Source organism: Diabrotica undecimpunctata, chromosome 3, assembly GCF_040954645.1.
Source record: "Diabrotica undecimpunctata isolate CICGRU chromosome 3, icDiaUnde3, whole genome shotgun sequence".
Classification (NCBI taxonomy): domain Eukaryota; kingdom Metazoa; phylum Arthropoda; class Insecta; order Coleoptera; family Chrysomelidae; genus Diabrotica; species Diabrotica undecimpunctata.
Window position 1 is genome coordinate 48,206,272 of NC_092805.1, and position 18,060 is coordinate 48,224,331.

General features: G+C 33.5%; 1 protein-coding gene across 2 annotated transcripts in view; it reads left to right on the forward strand.

Moving 5' to 3' along the window:
* Window positions 1-18,060, forward strand: part of LOC140436773 (cytoplasmic dynein 2 heavy chain 1-like) — a 157,912-nt gene that overhangs the window by 119,137 nt on the left and 20,715 nt on the right. For both annotated transcript variants that reach the window (XM_072525859.1, XM_072525858.1), the window contains exons 26-27: window positions 389-660; window positions 7,098-7,221. In XM_072525859.1, coding sequence (XP_072381960.1) covers window positions 389-660; window positions 7,098-7,221 — 396 coding nt within the window. The remainder of the gene's footprint in view (window positions 1-388; window positions 661-7,097; window positions 7,222-18,060) is intronic.

The following is an 18,060-nucleotide window of genomic DNA, read 5'->3' on the forward strand; positions in this document are numbered from 1 at the left end:
ACGTGGTATTTTACGTGTTAATATGATGGTCAAATATTACTGAAGTATTCATTGAGACTCTTCTGCTAAAGCATATAAACAGAAGCTTTACAATATTAAGTTCTTTCTAGGATAGTTTATGGATTTCATAATGATATAATTTATAGCACGTAATTTTTATCTCACATTTTTGACTGTCAAAATGTTGTAAAAATATGCACTATAAAATAATATATACAATGTTTTAAAGGTATAGCTTACAGGAAAAACATGATTTTATATTTGAAATCATCAATCTCAAATAATTTAAAAACAAAGTTTTCGTATATACCTATAAAAAAAATTCTGTTGTCCAGTAAAATGAACAATATACATCACACTTTTTAATAATTAGGATTTCATGTTTCAGGTTGGTCAAAATACTACGATTTCAGTGATACAGATCTTTCTACAAGCGTAAAATTAGTGGAAGATCTCTGGAGTAATCAAGGCCCACAAATCCCGTGGCGGTTTATATCTGGGTTGACCTCTGATGCAGTATACGGAGGTAGAATTGAAAATATAGATGACTTAAAAATTGTGCATTCCTATACTAAACAGTATTTTATTGATGACGTGATAAGCCACCGTTGGAAACCTTTTGGTCTGAATTTTACTGTGCCAAATGTGCCACAATACAAGGTATTCGTTTTTTATATTATATCAATTTACAGATCACACGCTTTTGCTATTGTCCTTATAATCTTAAATGGATCTTTTTCATCCTTATATTTTAACTTTCATTTAGACTGCTGGCTTTATTTGCGGCAAAATGCAAAAATTGCATACGAAAGCTGCATTTTATTTCAATTTTTATGGATAAGTTACTTTGATCAAAAGATATCGAATTTTCATTGTTGAGTTAATAAAAATTTTATTTAGAATATTTTTTTTTATTTACAAATTCGCATCAGCCTGTAAGGCTATTAGCGAAAAAAAAATATTAACAATAATTGAATAGTGTAACAATTAAATTTTGTATAAATGGTTTATTACTTTTTGATAATGAAAAATAAAAAAATAAAAATAAAAATAAAAACATTTATTGCCTAATAAAAATTAACATTGCTCTGATTCATTTTAGCCTTCTTTTTTCAGCTTTTCGCACTTGCACCGCCTGCTTCTTGGTTATTTGTCCTCTTGGCATCCTGGACATCTTTGGGTGATTTTATCCTCGTCTTTTTCTGTAGGTACTAATTACGGCACCGTACCTGCTTCCCTGCTTGGTTGTTTTCCGGCAACCATCCGGCTAGACCCTGATCAGATGGTCGATCAGTTTGTGGGTGGTTCTGTGCATCCTCTGGATCCTGTTTTTCTCGAGGATGTCCCTGGTCTTTCAGAGTCTTCTTGTAGCCTGGTGGAAGAAGTACTGGTCCTTTTCTCGGCCACCTCCCTCAGTGGTGTGTACTGGAGCCTTTCTCTGATGGTTGCATTCATTACTCTGTTTTCCCATGATGTTCCGTCGATGATCCGGTAACATGATGTTTCGGTAGCTTCTAATCTTCTCCAGTGTGTCTGCGATGGAACTCCACACTGGGACTGCATACAGTATCACCGATCTCACGTAGGCCTGGTACAACTGAATTTTCTTGGCTTTGGACAGCGGGCTGGTCCTAAAAATGAAAGGGAGAATTAGTCTTTTAGCTGCATTAGCTTTTACCATAGTTTTTTGTGTATGCACCCGGAAGTTGAGTCTTCTGTCGAGGTGGACTCCTAGGTATTTGACTGAGTCTTCTTCCTGGATCCTGTTGCCTTCTACTCTGATTTCGTTTTGTGGTGCTCTCGTACCCTGGCTGAAAACTATGAACTGCGTCTTTTGGGCGTTGATTTTTATCTTCCATTTTTCCGTGTATCTCGTGGTTTTCTCTAAGTGGTTTTCCATATTCCTGATGATTCTTCCTTCGTCTTTTCCGAATGCATACTCTGCTGTATCGTCTGCATAAAGAGCTGTTGAAGTTCTTGGATCTGTTGGTAGGTCTGAAACAAAAATGTTATATAAAATTGGAGATAAGATGCTGCCCTCAGGCATTCCTTTGTGTATATCCTGTATTGTTGACATCATTTGGTCAGCTGAAACTTGAAATGTTCTGTTAGTTAGATATGTGTCACAGATGTTGATTAGGTAGTGAGGAAGTCTAGCTTTGTCCATCTTGAAGATTAGGGCCTTTTACCAAACCGTGTCATATGCTTTTTCTATGTCCAGTATGGCTAATCCTGTCCTTTGGTTCCTGTTGAATTTTATTTTGGTGTCGCTGATGATTCCTGCTAACTGAAGTTCGCACTTCCTTCCTTTTCTGAATCCGAATTGTTCTTCTTGGATAATTCTTCTTCTTTCTGTGTGCTTCATCAGTCTCTTGTAGATGATCTTTTTCAGAATTTTTCCCATGGTTTCTAGGAGAGAAATAAGCCTATAGCTTTCTGGTCTTCTTCCGTCTTTCTTCGGTTTTAAAAGGAGTATGATCTTGGCGTGTTTCCAGTTGTTCGGAAAGTGTCCTTTTTCCAAGCAGTATTTGAAGATATAGTACAAATGTACTATGATCTTCTTTGGGAGTTCCTTGAGGGTGATGTTATGGATTCCTTCTGGTCCTGGCGCTCTGCTTCCTTTCAGTTTTCTGATGATCCTTGCTACTTCGTATGGGCTGGTGTGGGCTTCTTCTTCTATTTGGAATTCATTTCTTCTTTTGATCCTGTCCTTGGGTTTCGTAGTGTGTTCCCTCGTTGTTCATAATTTGTGGCATCTTTTGTTTTCCTCTTCTCTTGGCTTTCAGCATTTTCCAAACATTTCCATGGTTTTCTTCAGCTTTTCTGATGTTGTTGTACCACTGGTTTTCAGTAAGACTTCTCAGTCTTACTCTTATTTCTTCGGATAGGGTATCTCCGTATTCCTTGAATTCCTGTCTTCTGGTCCTCTGGAATGCTCTTCTGGCCTTGTTTCTGTCCTTGATGATGTCCTGAAGTGCTGTTGGTATGATCAGTCCTGTGTTCGTCATAGATTTCGGTATGTTGTCCTCCATGGCTTGTTAAATTCTTCTAGTTATATCTTCTATTTTTCTTTCGACTTCTTCTATTGAATGGAATTCCCTCTTTATCTCGATTCGGTTGAGTTGTCTTCTGTAATTGGGCCAACTTGCGTCTTTCCATCGCCATCTTTCTACTGGTTCTATGGTGGGTAGATCGACTCTTGATGTCATCCTTCCTGTGACTGGTTTGTGATCCGAACTGCATTCGAAGTTGGCCCTAACATCTTCTATAATGACGTCCTTTGTGATAAATAAGTCCAACGTTGAATTGTTGTGTCCTCTTATGGGGCTGATCCTTGTTGGTTCGTCTGGTGCGAATAACATCTTGTCCCTGTCTTCGCAGTACCTTAGTAGTGCTGTTCCTGGTGCTGTGTCCGTCACACATCCCCATGATGTATGTTTGGCGTGATGTTTGTAAGTCTCCTGCTAAGTCAACGGTTGGTGATGAGTTAAGCATAGCATCTAATTCTTCGATGGCTAATTCTTCTGACTGTTTCCTGCAAATAGAAAAGATATTAGTACTACCTACTTTGATTCCCACGTTTTCAAAGTGGTTTGTTTCCATGACTACTTGGTTCCATTCTATGTTATTTTTAACATAGATGGATACTCCTCTGTCGTTGAGCACGTCCCTCCTTCCGTATCCGTCATAATTTGTGATCCTTGGTAGTTGAGTTTCCGTCATGTAGCGTGTTTCACACGACAGGCAAATGACATCTGAATTATGTCTTATTACCGTCTCTCGAAGTTCGTTTATTCTTAGCCGGAGTGAGGCTATGATGAACTGCAGGATCCTTAGATGCTTAATTGGTATTGTAGATTTCTTCATATTTCAGGAAAATCATTGCATGTTCTGCAAATGATTTAGCTGCGAGTAATTCCTTTTTCATATCCTGAAGTATGGCCATCATCTTTTTAACATTGACGATTTTGTTGATTTCTGCCCATGCGCTCTTGACTCCTTCTGGCTTGGAGGTTGGCTGTTGGGTTCCCTTTGTTGTTTGAGCGCAAGATAGTCCGCTTACTGTCGTCCTGAAGGTTGATGGATGCGGTGGCGCTGGAGTGGCTTTAGGTTGAGGCTGGTTCCTGTTCCTTCGTGCAGCTTGTTGATCCAAGTATTCAATGTGTTTCCTGCACATTGAATAGTTAGCAGTATGTTCTTTCTGGCAATTGCAGCATCTGACTTTGTTTTCTTTTCCCTTCGGTAGTGGACAGTTCCTTGTTTGATGTTTAAGTGCACATTTCATGCACCTTGGAGCTTTAAAGCAATTCTTCGCCGAGTGCCCGAACTCTTGACAGTTGAAGTACTGGGTAGCTCTTGAAGGTTTTGAGTAAGCATCCCATCTTACTCTAATGTTCTGGAGGCCGTTGATTTTCTTTACTTCCTTCAGATCCTGCTGTTTGTCGACTTGGAATAGGTAGGATTTACTAGTTCTTCCATCCTGTCTATCTTTCATTTCTGTCACTTTTGCGACAATTCCTTGATCACGTAGTTCGGCTTCAACTTCCTCCAGGTCCATGCCAGGGGCTGCCTTCATCACTATCTTCTTTGTGACCTCTGATTTTTTGGTGTACGTGTGGAAAGCCGTACTCGTAGAGATGAAATCCTGCTTGAGCTTCTCGTAATCTTGGTTTGTTCTTAGGTACATCCTTGTACCTGCTCTGTCAGCTGGAGCTATCTAGAAGTTATTATGTCCCAGAAGAGTCCTGATTTCCCTGATGAAGGTGGAGTAGCTGCCTATTTGTCCTGATATGACGATAGGAGAGATCCTTTCCTTCTTGTTCGTTGTAGATGTAGATTCTTCCACGTTGACCGTTTTTAAGACCTGGTAACGGTTCTTCGTGACGACTCCGGATTCTGTTCCGGAGCTTGTAGACGCCCCCTGTCTTGCTCCTAAGATATCTTCATTAGAGTTCTTCCTGGTACATTTCACTGTTTGGAATGGCTCCTCATCCATTATTTTCACGTTATTTTGCGCCATAGTTTCTTCTACGCCGTTTCCTGATTGTTTTTCTTTACCTTCGTTATTTCGTCGCTGTTCCTGGGTGGGTCCACCTCTCCTCGAGGTGGGCCTGAATTTTTTGGTCTTTAAGAATTTCCTGTGTATGGCGAATTCCTGTCTGAATGGGTTGGATCCTGAAATTAAATCTGTAATTTTAGTTACAAATTCAGTTTTATCCTCTTTATTAGTCTTGAAAAAGACTAAATCAGAGATATCCTGAATGATATTTCACCAGAAGGTGTTTTATTGTTAGCGGGGTCTCGCAAGCATAACACTCCGGTTGTAGATCCCTTGTCATCAGATGTCCATGCGTAAGGCGACTATAACCAAGCCGCAGTCGTGTGATAATATCCTGAGAAAATCGATTGGTGGAACTATCAGACCATGGTTGAAATATTGGTTTTATCTCAAGTAATTTTGCCTGTTTTTTACACCATCTGCTATTCCATATGTTGACTATTTTGCTGTGGAAATAAGATTTGAGATATGTCGCTGGAGTTTTTGGATAGAATTCAATAGTTGTGTCCTCGAAGGCTTTTCGTGCATATTCATCCGCTAGATCGTTTTCCGTGATTCCAACATGAGATGGCACCCACAGAAAAGCAATGTTTCTGTGGTTTAGGTTATGCAATTCTTGTCTAATGAGTTTGGTCACAGGATGGGAAAAATAGATTTTTGAGATGATTTCTAGAGAACTTAGTGAGTCAGTAATTATTAAGAAGTTAGTTTCAGGACATTTTATAACGTAACATATGGCTATAATATTGCAAAGAGTTCTCCTGTTAAAATTGTATTAGTCTCTGCTAGTTTATATTTCTTTATTTCATCCTCTGTTACAAAGGCAGATGCTACACAACGTTCTGTTTTAGATCCATCTGTGAAAAACTGTTTGAAGGAGGAAAATTGAGAAATTAAGGTTTGATATTTAGAATTAATTAAATGACGATTGCTTTCTTTCTTATTTTCTGATAATAGATCCAAATTCATGTAAAGAGAAGACATTAGCCAAGGAGAGGAAGTTGGCATCTTGCTAGGATAGATTACGGGGACTTTAATGTTTAATTCATTTATGATTCGTCTCCATCTTTCGTAAAAGGAAATGTGGGTTTTTGCTTGCTCGATATTCGAGCAGCGAATAGTTTGGTGATATTGTAAAGAGTACCGCTTTAATGCATATGAGAGCATTAATTCCTGTCTTCTTAAATCTAATGGTAAAATGGTTTTAAGATTATCCATTTTTTGCTTTCTTTCGGAGTTTCTTCCAAAACATTTAACCTAAGTCCGCCTCTGGCGATGAAAAACCACAGACGATAATTTGAGAAAAAAAAACAACCAGTTGGTAGATAAGCACTCACAACAGGTGAATGGAAAGATATTGATTTTTTTGTGGATGTTAATAATATTGTGATGTAAATTAAATATTCGCAAATGATGTGTGATATACTATTTTAACACTTCACCACTTTTTTCTCAAAAATTTGTTCTAATATGATAGTTAAAAACTCATTAATATTAAAAATCAATTACTACGAAATGATAACAACGAGTTTACTCTTCGAATGTTCGAGTGCGACTCCTATTTAGAATATTGATTCCGAACGCTTAACTGACATTTAAAATCTCCGGTCGTTTCAATTGTTGTTTCTAATAAAATGGTTTATTTTATGTAATTATGCTAATTAATATTTCTGTTCGAAATTATCTCAGCTACATTTCTTATTTTAAACATTTTTTTTTCTATAGCGTATAGATTCTTAGTTTTTAGGGGGAAGTTTTGGGGTAGGAGGGGCAAACTTTTTTGCATCTTATTCAAGTTCAAAAAATTGATATTTTTTGCAAAATTCAGCTTGTTTGTATAATTGTTAGAGGTTCAGTGGCATCTTCATCTCTGAGAACTAGAGTATAAGATGCCACAAGAAAATAGGTTCAAAACAATTTTCACTGGTGAATTTTATTTCATTGTTTTTCTGTTGAAGAGAGTACATTAAAACAAAACTTTTGATTAAACAAACTTGTAAAGGACATTTTAAAAATCAAGTTATTTATTTGTTTCTAGGAATACATAAAAATGATTAAACAATTTCCTTCATCGGATAAACCATCCTTGTTTGGACTAGCAGAAAATATTAACAAAGCTTGGGAAAAACAAATTTCACTTAGAATAACATCAGAACTAAAAAGTAAGTTTTATAGACATCGTAGATAATAAAAAACTCATGGACAAAAATATCGAATATTTTGGAATTTTTCAATTCTTTTTGTGTAGTCACTATTAGTTCAAAATAATTTTAGATTACTGATTTTACTCATATAGTAGACTGATATACTCAATTGGTTTAAAATATTTTGACGTTTATTCAGCAGTGTCATTCGTGCATTTTATCATAAAAAACCTTCTTTATGTAAATGACGATGAAGCCCAAGCAGCGCAGATTGTAATTATATACGAGAAAGGATATACACAAAAAAATATCGCACGGCGTCTCAGGAGAAGTCAATCTACAGTTTCCAATATTTTAAAAAGGTACCATGAGACAGGCAATTCTGTACGAAGGCCTGGTCAAGGATGTCCAAGGTGCACAACCGCAATTGCTGACCTTTTTTTGGTTCTTAATTCTACAAGAAATCGTTCATTGACATCGATGAACCTCAAAAACAGTTAGACAGCTGTGAGCTCAAAAACAGTTAGACGAAGATTAAAAGAAGCAGACTTAAAGCATAGACATCCTGCCAAAGTTCCACGTCTTTTCCAAAATCATAAAGCTCGTCGTTTAGAATTTGCAAGAAGACATATTCATTGTAATATCGACAACTGGAAAAATGTTCTTTTCACTGATGAGACCAGAATCCTATTATATAAGTCAGATGGTCGAAACCACGTCTACAGGAAAGTTAGAGAACGATTCGCCACCTGAAATCTTACCCAGATCGTTAGTTTTGGAGGTGGTGGAATAATGCTTTGGAGAGGTATTAGTTGGGAGGGACGCACCGCACTTGTGGAAGTGATTGGATGAATGACTGGTGACATTTACGTTCAAAATATTCTGCAAGATCATATTTTGCCATATGTTGGTTACATTGGATATGACAGATTCATGTTAATGCACGATAATGCTCGACCACATACTGCTGCCATAATAAGTAAATATATTGATGAGATCCAAATTCAAAGATTGGATTGGCCACCATTTAGTCCGGATTTAAATCCAATAGAGCACATCTCGGATTAGCTAAAACGCCACATACGAAAAAGAAATCCCGTTCCAAATACGATAGAGCAGCTTAGGCATGCTGCACAGGATGAATGGAATGCTATTTCCCAAGGGTATATCCAAAATTTACTTGCAAGCATACCAAGAAGGATGCAAGCTGTAATAAAATCTAGAGGGAGGAATAATCGTTACTAAACATGCACTTGTTTCAATTAAAAAGTCTTGTTTAAGCAATTTAAGTTAGCATTTAACTTTAGAGTAAAAAAATCTTATTTATCTAGCATTAAGCACTATTGTTTTTTCGAAATTTTCTCCGCATAAAAATTGTTTATTAAACATTGTTAAAATAAACTCTTTTCCACAATAAACGACTTGATTGACTAGAATTTATTTAAAAAAAAATTTGAAAATTTCAAAATATTCGATATTTTTGTCCATGAGTGTATGTCGGACAGTCACGTTAGGTGTGATATATAAAAAAATTCTATGGAAAAAAAATATAACATACTACTTCACAAAGCTGCTAGTGATTGGTCACCATCAGCTGTTGGCACATTGAAGGTTTTTTACAATATTTTACGAATATAGTGAAATACACTGACCACTGATATTATTTTACGGCAGTGGCAACATTATAAAAATAGTATCTAACTTCATTTTATTGTACTACCTAATCTTAAAAAAATATGGAGAGATCTATCAGATGGTGTACTGTGTATTAACATTTTTAAGCAAAAATACTTAAAAATCGCAAAGACAAAATGTATTGAAAGAACGAATATTTTATAAGGTACGTTTTGTTACATACAATTTATCGTCGTAAGCTACTCTTATTATGTTTAAAATGAGTAAATTTAAGTCAATAATTGCATGAATGTGCTTCCTTTTCATTACTTTACTTTACTTTATCGTGTCCGGACATGTCATTCAAAAAATTTCGGCCCAGTATTGGGCTACGTCGGTTTCATTCATGTAAGAAGATGTTCCATAATCTGTGTTTGTCCACAGTCACAGTTCACATCATCTTGATCTATTTTCCCCACATTGAACCTGGGGAAGAGGAAAATACTGAGGTGGTTCATCCTACACTGTTCCAAGGAAGCTTTTCCTGGATTTTAGTCGCTTTCGTGGTGGTCGAGCTTTGTATAGGGCATGCCGCTCCTCCGCATGCTGTTCCTATTTGTTACTTTCCCTCTCGTTTTTATGCAATATTGTCTGTAGGTGAGGGATCGGTCAAGAGTTACTCCAAGATATATAGGTTGGTTTGTGTATTCTAATGTATTACCATTCCACGCAATTTGGAGTTCTCGCTTTGCTTCCTTTGCGCGAAGGTGGAAAGCGCAGACTTGGGTTTTAGAGGGATCGGGTCTCAAGGAATTCTACAGGTAGTACGCTGTCATTGTTTTTAAAGTAGTTTCGAGTTTTTCTCAACTTCTTCAAAACTATTTTCTTTTCATTAAATTGTCTATGTTAGTCACTGGTGGTAATGTTTTTATATTAGACAGTTATTAGCCACTTGACCATTACTGCAAAAATACATTTTATTGATAATATTGTATGTTTAGTGATTGGAACATAGGCACAAAGGTATTTTTTGTAGATGTCCAAAGTAAAAGAGGCTGCACAATATGCAAAAAAAATATGCTGAAGATGTTGCGCTTTCCTTGAAGGCCATCGAAAATGGGATGTCACAGAGAAAACCTGTTTCCTGTTTTAGTCGAGGAATTTTTAAAAAGTAAAAATTAAGATTACATTCTGCAAGACTCCACTAGAATTTTTAATGGGGATGAAACATGTTTTTATCTGTGCCCAAAAAATTTTAAAGTTATTGCGCCTCGTGGAGCACGGAATGTTTATGAGATAGATTCTGGTCAGGCAAAATTAAAACATCAACGTGATGTTTACCTTTTCTGTATACAATCAAGTAACTGAGCTGATGCTTAGTTATCCCTACAAAAGACTTTGCAGTTCTAAAGTTAATTCAGTGCCTTTTTTAAGGGGAATTGGACATAGTGATAACATTAAAAGTTAAGTTATTTTACGAATATATTGGAAATGTTTTATATCCATATTAAAAAAAAAATGGTACTACATTTCCAATATTCCTATTTGTAGATGGTCATTCTACACACCAAACTTTGAGGAAAGTTTGACGAAGCAAGTTATCATAAGTTTATTTTGTATAAATTATATAAAGAGTTTAAAAAGAGCAATAACCATTTGTATATAAAAATTCGTGACGATTTAGAATACCTGGAGACAAATGATATATTAGAAGAAAATATAACACATTTCCATAGAAATGGTCTGTAGAAAATTACTTATAGAGGAGAACAAAAATGAAACTCAGCCTTTAGAAGAAACTGTGCAGACAAATGATATATTACAAAAAAATATAACCCCGAAGGTATCTATAATACTGCCATCCTACGAAAGACCCCCGTATCTCCAGGTAACATTGTTTTGAAAAAAATGCGGTTTAATATATTTTATTTTGCCCTAAAACTATTACCGGTCGTATTGGCGTAAAATTAATATTATAATAATTTTTGGCTACCCGAAAATTATTATGTAAAAATTAACTTGATAAATAATGATAAATAATCAGATGCTACTAGAAAATGGAGTTACGGAATTTAAAATTTCTTTGAGCATGCAATAGTTCTTAGTAAAAACCCCGTAAAACGAAAAATTGTGTTTTACGTGGTTCTTACTACGTAAAATTTACAAGAAAACTGAAGATGCTATTTTAGTTTAGAAAAATTTAAGGCAAAATAAAATGGTGTTATGTAGTTTTATTTCAATCAAAATACACAGTAAGTAAAATTACTAATTCGGATTTGACAATGGAAGATTCTGCCAAAAATGTCGTCGATTTTCAGGCATAACTTCACTTAAGTTTTTTAGAATACTTTCATTTTTAGTTTTTGGTATTCCACATGGAGCGCTCATGGGGTCCGGTACAGCAGTAAAACCATTTTTATTTACTTTTATTTGCAAAAAGTCTAACTCTCTCATATTTTCTTTATAATCCGTTTGAACTTTTAATGTGAAAGCTTCTTGTACAACTATAATTTTTGTTATCTGAGAAAGATAAATTCGTGAACAGATCTTCTTTTGTTTTGCTTGCGATGAAAAATTTTTCCATTCACGGAAATCAGACACCATCATTTCTTTGACATTTACGTGTCCAGAGTTGGATTTTTTTACAGCTTCCACAACATCATAAAAGTCATACACTTTTTTCATACTTTTTAGAGAAAGTTCTACCTGGCGATGACAGCTATCCGCGGACATGAAGCTATGTCTCAGGTTTAAAGTAATTAATTATATCTGTTGCGGATAGCTTATTCGAATTTATTATATACACCAAGAATGACAAAAAGGACCAATTTTTGTTCTGAGAGGAACAGTTATCTAACCAAAAGGTAAAGTGTTTAGCATCCCGGTTGTGTAAAAGAAATGCATAAAATGTGCTGATTAAATCTTCTTTTGACCTCCCAGATACGGCTTCATGCCATAAGGCTACATATGGTTTTCTAGACCTAGATTTACCCAAGGGCACAAAACTTTCATTATATACGACAATTCTTTGAGTAAATATAAATTTTTCAAACATGTCGATTCGCGGAGGCATAATTACTTTTTCAAGGTCTGCAGAGACTTATCGTATCTTGATTAAGGTCTCCCTCAGCATCTTGTCGATATAATTCGCTCGCAAGTTTTGCTTTATTAATATGTTTGCTATAATTTTGACAAATTTCACAGGTCTCAAGTAAATTATCTTTTGAATGAATTGTATTATGTAACTGAAATCCCTCACAAGTTTCACAATCTTCACGTCATAAGTTTGTGAAAGAAATATTCTTTGATTTAACTACTTTTCTATAAACTTCATAAGAACACTTATCATTTGAATGTTTTTCGATATAGTCTTTATGCATTAAATTATTAGTTAGATCACTTGGCAGATAAAGCCGACTTGGGGCATGTTCCCTTCGATAATGGGATATGGTTGGATTTAATAGTTCAATGTGACGTTCAATATTTTCAGTATCAATCTTTTTATGCGAGAGATGTTTTTCACGCTTATCTTTTTCGGGTGCAATGTGACGTTTCTTAAAAATATCGTCTAACCAAACTATGAATTGGCCAATCATTGTTCTTTTTATAACCCAGTGTAGTTAGGAAAAATATCTTGCAAACATTTTGGCTTTCATTTAAGTCCCAGTACTTTTTATTTATTTCTTTTTTTGTATACCGTGTGCGTTTCGTTTCGTTAGAGTTTACTATATTATCATCATTCGTGTTTTGGTTGTTATTAGTAACTTAAGTAGAACTGGAACTATTATCTTCTGTCATAAGTATGTTAGAAATATTACTGTATTGCAAACCAGGTCCGTTCTCTGCATCCGTAAATAAAACATATGTTGTTAGGAATAATTAATTTTTATTTATTGTATTTTTAATATTACCGTCTCCAACATTATTTGGTTTTGACGATATTGCATCAGTATCACTTTGTTGCTGCTCAGAAGGTTGCATATCATTGTGTTCCATTCCATCAATGTTATCGGAAAATAGACCATTTTCTGATAATTGCAGATCTGTAAATATTTTAGTAATTAAAAACTAAATACATTATTAATATGTAAAATTTGTTACCTTTAGTATTTTCTGGATACTGAGAGGTTTCAATTAATTCTCCATTTTAGTAGAATTTTACGTAAAAATTTTTATCTTCTTCATCTGGACTAATACGAAATCTATTACAAATAGAAGTCAGCTTTAAAAAACAACCATCAGTAGTCTCAGAGAAACGTGTAGAAGCAATTATCTCGTTTTTTTAAATTTTTTGAGATACGGGGGTCTTTCGTAGGACGGCAGGATAGAAGAATGACTTATATACGACAATAAAGAAATGCCCAAAAAGACTTGAAATGGACAATGACCGCCTGAACACATACGATAATGCAGCAAATACCACAATGGAATTAACAAATCGTACAAAAATATCTCAACGTCACACAAGAAAAATTTTCAACAGTTCTGAAAGTAATGATGAACCCCAACAGAATTACTTTCCTTATAATTCAATAGCTATTGGTAAACATAGTTTCATTTGTACGAAAAATATTATAAATTCAAGCAAACATATCCGATACTACGAGTGCAGCCAAATATATCTTAATTTGTGCATTAAAAAAAGTATTCTTTCTGTAGATAAGGATAATTTTTTTTGTAAGACTTATGTTGTTAAACAAAATCAAAATTGGTTTAATTCTGTTTTTTTTATTTTATTATTATTAATTCTAGAGTACAACTAGGTATCTACCTATTGTTTTATTAATATGACTTGCTTATGCCAATTATTTGTATTCAACTGGCCAATAATTGAAACTGGACAATCTTTGAATATTTTACAAATAACAAAATGTTTAAAATTACAAATAAACGTTGATTTAAATGACAAAAATATTTTTTAAAATCCTTTAGGAATAATCCGAAGAAACCAAAAAATAATATTAAGTTATCTGTAAGTGAAATTTTATTTAAAAAAAATAAATTAACTGCATCCACCTTCTTAACTGGCCAATCACTGTATAAATTAACCTAATAACCTAAAAAAACGTTGTTAAAAATAATCTATCATATAGATAATAAAAATATACGAATAATTTTGAAACTAAATTGGAGTTAAAAACAGAAAGTTAAAAATGAAGAAAAAAATATCCTAAGAAATAAAAATACAGAGAGTGTAACAGATATGTGTTTTGTTACCATTGCTATCTAATATTTACAGTGAAATATTTGTAAATTTAATAAGGAGGTAAAAAAATTATATTTTATTTAAGTAAATTTCATAGGTATAGAGGATTTAGATGTATACATTGGCAGAGAAGACATTTTATAACAAACAAAGAAAAATAAGATCAAAAATTTAATTTAGAGTCATTATTAGACTTCGGCATATATGCATATTGCATATTTTGCATATTGTGCATATTTTATGCAAATATTTCATATTTTGGCATATTTGTATAAAAGTTTGCATAAAGTGCATAAAAGTTCAGATTTTTATACTGTATTTGAAAATTTTTAAACATACCAATTTATTTCAAGTACGTAATCTCTACAGGTACAAAACATTTACAATTTCAAAGAAGATCAATTTAAGTAGCCCTCAACATTCTTAGAAAGTCTCGGTCACTGAGGCATTCAGTTATTGGATAATCGCTAAGGGTTCGCTCATTTGCATTTTATGATCTAATCCCCAAATCTATCTACAATTTATTGTATCTTAACAGCAGGTAAACGGCTAATAGTTTTGTTCCTAATTTAGGGATTTTCCAAAATCTCCCAGTTTATTGAATTAGGTACCTAAACATTTCTAATTTGATGCTCAGATTTGTAAATCATTTTTGTTTTGATATTCAAAGCGTAAACACTCGTTGTGCGTAACAAAAAGGAAGATTGTGATTTTATAATGCCTAAAACAACCAGTGCTTCAACTTGGATTAAACCTTATAAAGAGCTGTCTATGGATATGGAAAAAATCTACTGTTCAGTCTGTGGCAAAATTGTAAGTATCTAATATTTTCTATTAAATATCTAATATTTCATACATACAGGGTGTTTCCAAATGACACTTACAACGTTTGACTGTAGATACTTCTCGAAAAATTGAACAAAACGATATAGTTAATGAGGGGTCAAACTTATTTACTTTTCGAGATACAGGGTGTTAAAATTAAAAAAAATTAAATTCTTTTAGTTAATAACAACAATAACTTTAAAACCAATAAACGTATTTACTTGAAATTTAGTACTCGTAGGTTGTTTTTAAATAAAAATAGCTTCCTTTAGTGAGAAAAAATTGTCCATGGTACAATACAATGGTGTGTATTTAGAAAAATTTTTCACCTTTACTTTTTTTTATGAAGTCAGCTATTCTAAAACACAATTATTTTTATTGTAATTGAATTAACAAAAAAAAAAACTTTTGTTGAATTTTAAAATAAGTTATATGATGTACTAATGGTTAGTAACATGAACTAATTTGTGGATTAATACTGCATTTAAAACACTTAGCGAGTGTTTTTTTTCCAAACCAGTTATTTGATTAACCAAAAACACCTTGTATATTTTTATATTTTAAAGGTTGGGTTAAAATAAAGGTTTTTATTTTTATTTATAGATAGCATGTGAGAAGAAATTTCAGATAGACCAACATGTGAGAACTGCTTCACACATTGCAAAAAAAGGAAAAATAGGAGGAAAACATCAAACTTCAATGGCTAAATGTTTCCAATCTACTTCAAAAAAATTAGATGAGCAAGAAACTTTTAATGAAGACTTGTGTCGCGCATTAGTGTCTGGCAAACATACCGCTTTCAAAATTAGCAAATGTAAATTTTAGTTCGTTTCTAAAAAAATATTGCAAACTTAATGTTCCAAGTGATTGGTCTCTAAGAAGAAATAATGTGAATGGGCTATACTCGTCGGTGTTAATTAATATTAACGAAAAAATTGCAGATAATTATTTTTACATATCTGTAGACGAAACCACTGATTCCTCAGGAAAGTATATTGCTCATTTATTGATTGGTGTTCTTAAAGAAGATACCTTACCAAAATCTCATCTTATTTCATGCCAGCAACTTGAGAAAACAAATGCTTTAACAATTTCGCGTTTTATACAAGAAACATTAGCAACTTTTTTTCTTCCGACAACTATTTCTTCTAATAAATTACTGCTTATTTTATCGGATGCTGCTCCTTATATGGTGAAAGCAGGACAAAATTTAAAAATATTTTTTTCAGATTTAATACATGTTACTTGTGTAGCGCATGGATTAAACAGAGTTGCAGAGGAAATACGAAAAAAGTTTCCTCTTGTAAATACCATGATATCCAGTGTCAAAAAAGTATTTCTTAAATCTCCTATAAGAATTGAACTTTATAAAGAAATGCTACCTAACATTCCTCTTCCACCACAACCTATTTTAACGCGATGGGGAACATGGTTAGAAGCAGCTAATTTTTATGCAGATCATTTTGTTAAAATAAAGAACATAATTGATACGTTAACAGATGAAAGTTCCCAATCTCTTTTGGATTCTAAACAAACTTTTCAGAGTAACTTGCTTCAACAAGAACTTTCATTTATAAAATCAAATTTTAGTTTTGTTCAAAAAACAATTACTCAGTTAGAATCACCAAAACTGTCATTGTTCGAAAGTACAGCATTAATAAAAGAATTTGCGTCATGTTGTCAGAACGTTAGAGGTTATATTGGAAAAGATATTTTAAAAAAATTTGAAGCTACTATGGAAAAAAATAAAGGTTACCATATTCTTTCTGAAGTAGTCAGTGTTCTAGCTGGAAATATTTCGGAAACAATTAATTTAGAACCAAATGTTTTGGTTAGTTTGAAAAATGCTCCCGTTACATCAGTTGATGTTAAACGAATTTTTTCCATATATAAATATATGTACTCAGACAGAAGCCACAAGTTTTTGTTAGAAAATTTTGAACACCACTTGGTCATTTATTGTTACCATAATTCTAAATAAGTTTATTCATACTTAAAAATGATGTAGTTACTTAAAATAAATGTAAATCTTAATGAATAGTAGGAAATATTTAGTTATGTACACTTTTTTTTTAAATAAAATTGTTACTATTTTACGATTTTTTTATTTATTTGTATGCATATTTTGTAAAATATTTGCATATTTTCGGGTAAACACGTGCATATTTATGCAGATATTTTCTACATTTTTATTTGCATATTTGCCGAAGTCTAGACTCATTATCATTATCTTTGCTATTATCGCTATGCGGGATCGGCTTACCTAATTACATTTCCTGGCAAAATTTCGTGCCTAAGCGTCTCTCTCCAGGTCTTCTTTGTTTTTCCTGTTCTACTTGTCTTCGGAACCCGCAGATCATCAATTCTTCATATTGGGAGTATAATCTATCGACGGTGAGAATGACCAAACTATCAAAACCTATGCTCTCTCATTTTGGTATCAATTGGTACCACCTCTAGACTTGGACTACTATACTTATCCTTAATTTTATCTTTTTTACCATTTCACTTATCCATATAAGCATTCTCATTTTCGCCACATGCATCTGTTGTTTCTCTTTTGTTTTAACTTCCCAGCATCCAGTTCCGTACATCATTATCATTATCTTTTCTGTCGCTATTCTGTTCGATTTTTGGCAACGTATGCGCCATCCTCTGATCTCTATTATCCCTCAAGTTGGTCGTAAACTACATCTTACCACCTAATTCGCGGTCGGCTTCTGCTTCTTCTTCCTATAGGTGTTCCTGTCGTTAACTTTGTAGCGGTTATATTGCCTACCACATAGGGTACTACTTAAAGGGGGTTGAAAACTGGAGACAGAAATTGCTGTTACACAGTTGCAGTTATAGAAAAACAGCTACAAATACAAATGATAATAACAAAATACAAAAAAAACGACTTACAATGGTACTATCGGTTTACAACTCTAGACGTTGGGGACACTATTTGGGCGACATTTAGTAGCGGTTCCAACAACTAGTTGTATCTATTTAAGTACTTATTATAAATCAAAATATCTTTTTAAATGAAACCTACTTACTAAGGTTAACCGTTTTAAAAACAAAACAAAACAATTTCAAAATTTATGGTTAGGTATGTACCAAATGTACGAAGAAAATAATACTAACAGGCATGTCAAGATTAAATATTAAAACTTTATAAGAATAATTATTAATATGACAGTTAGCCAATCCCTAAAATTTATAATTTT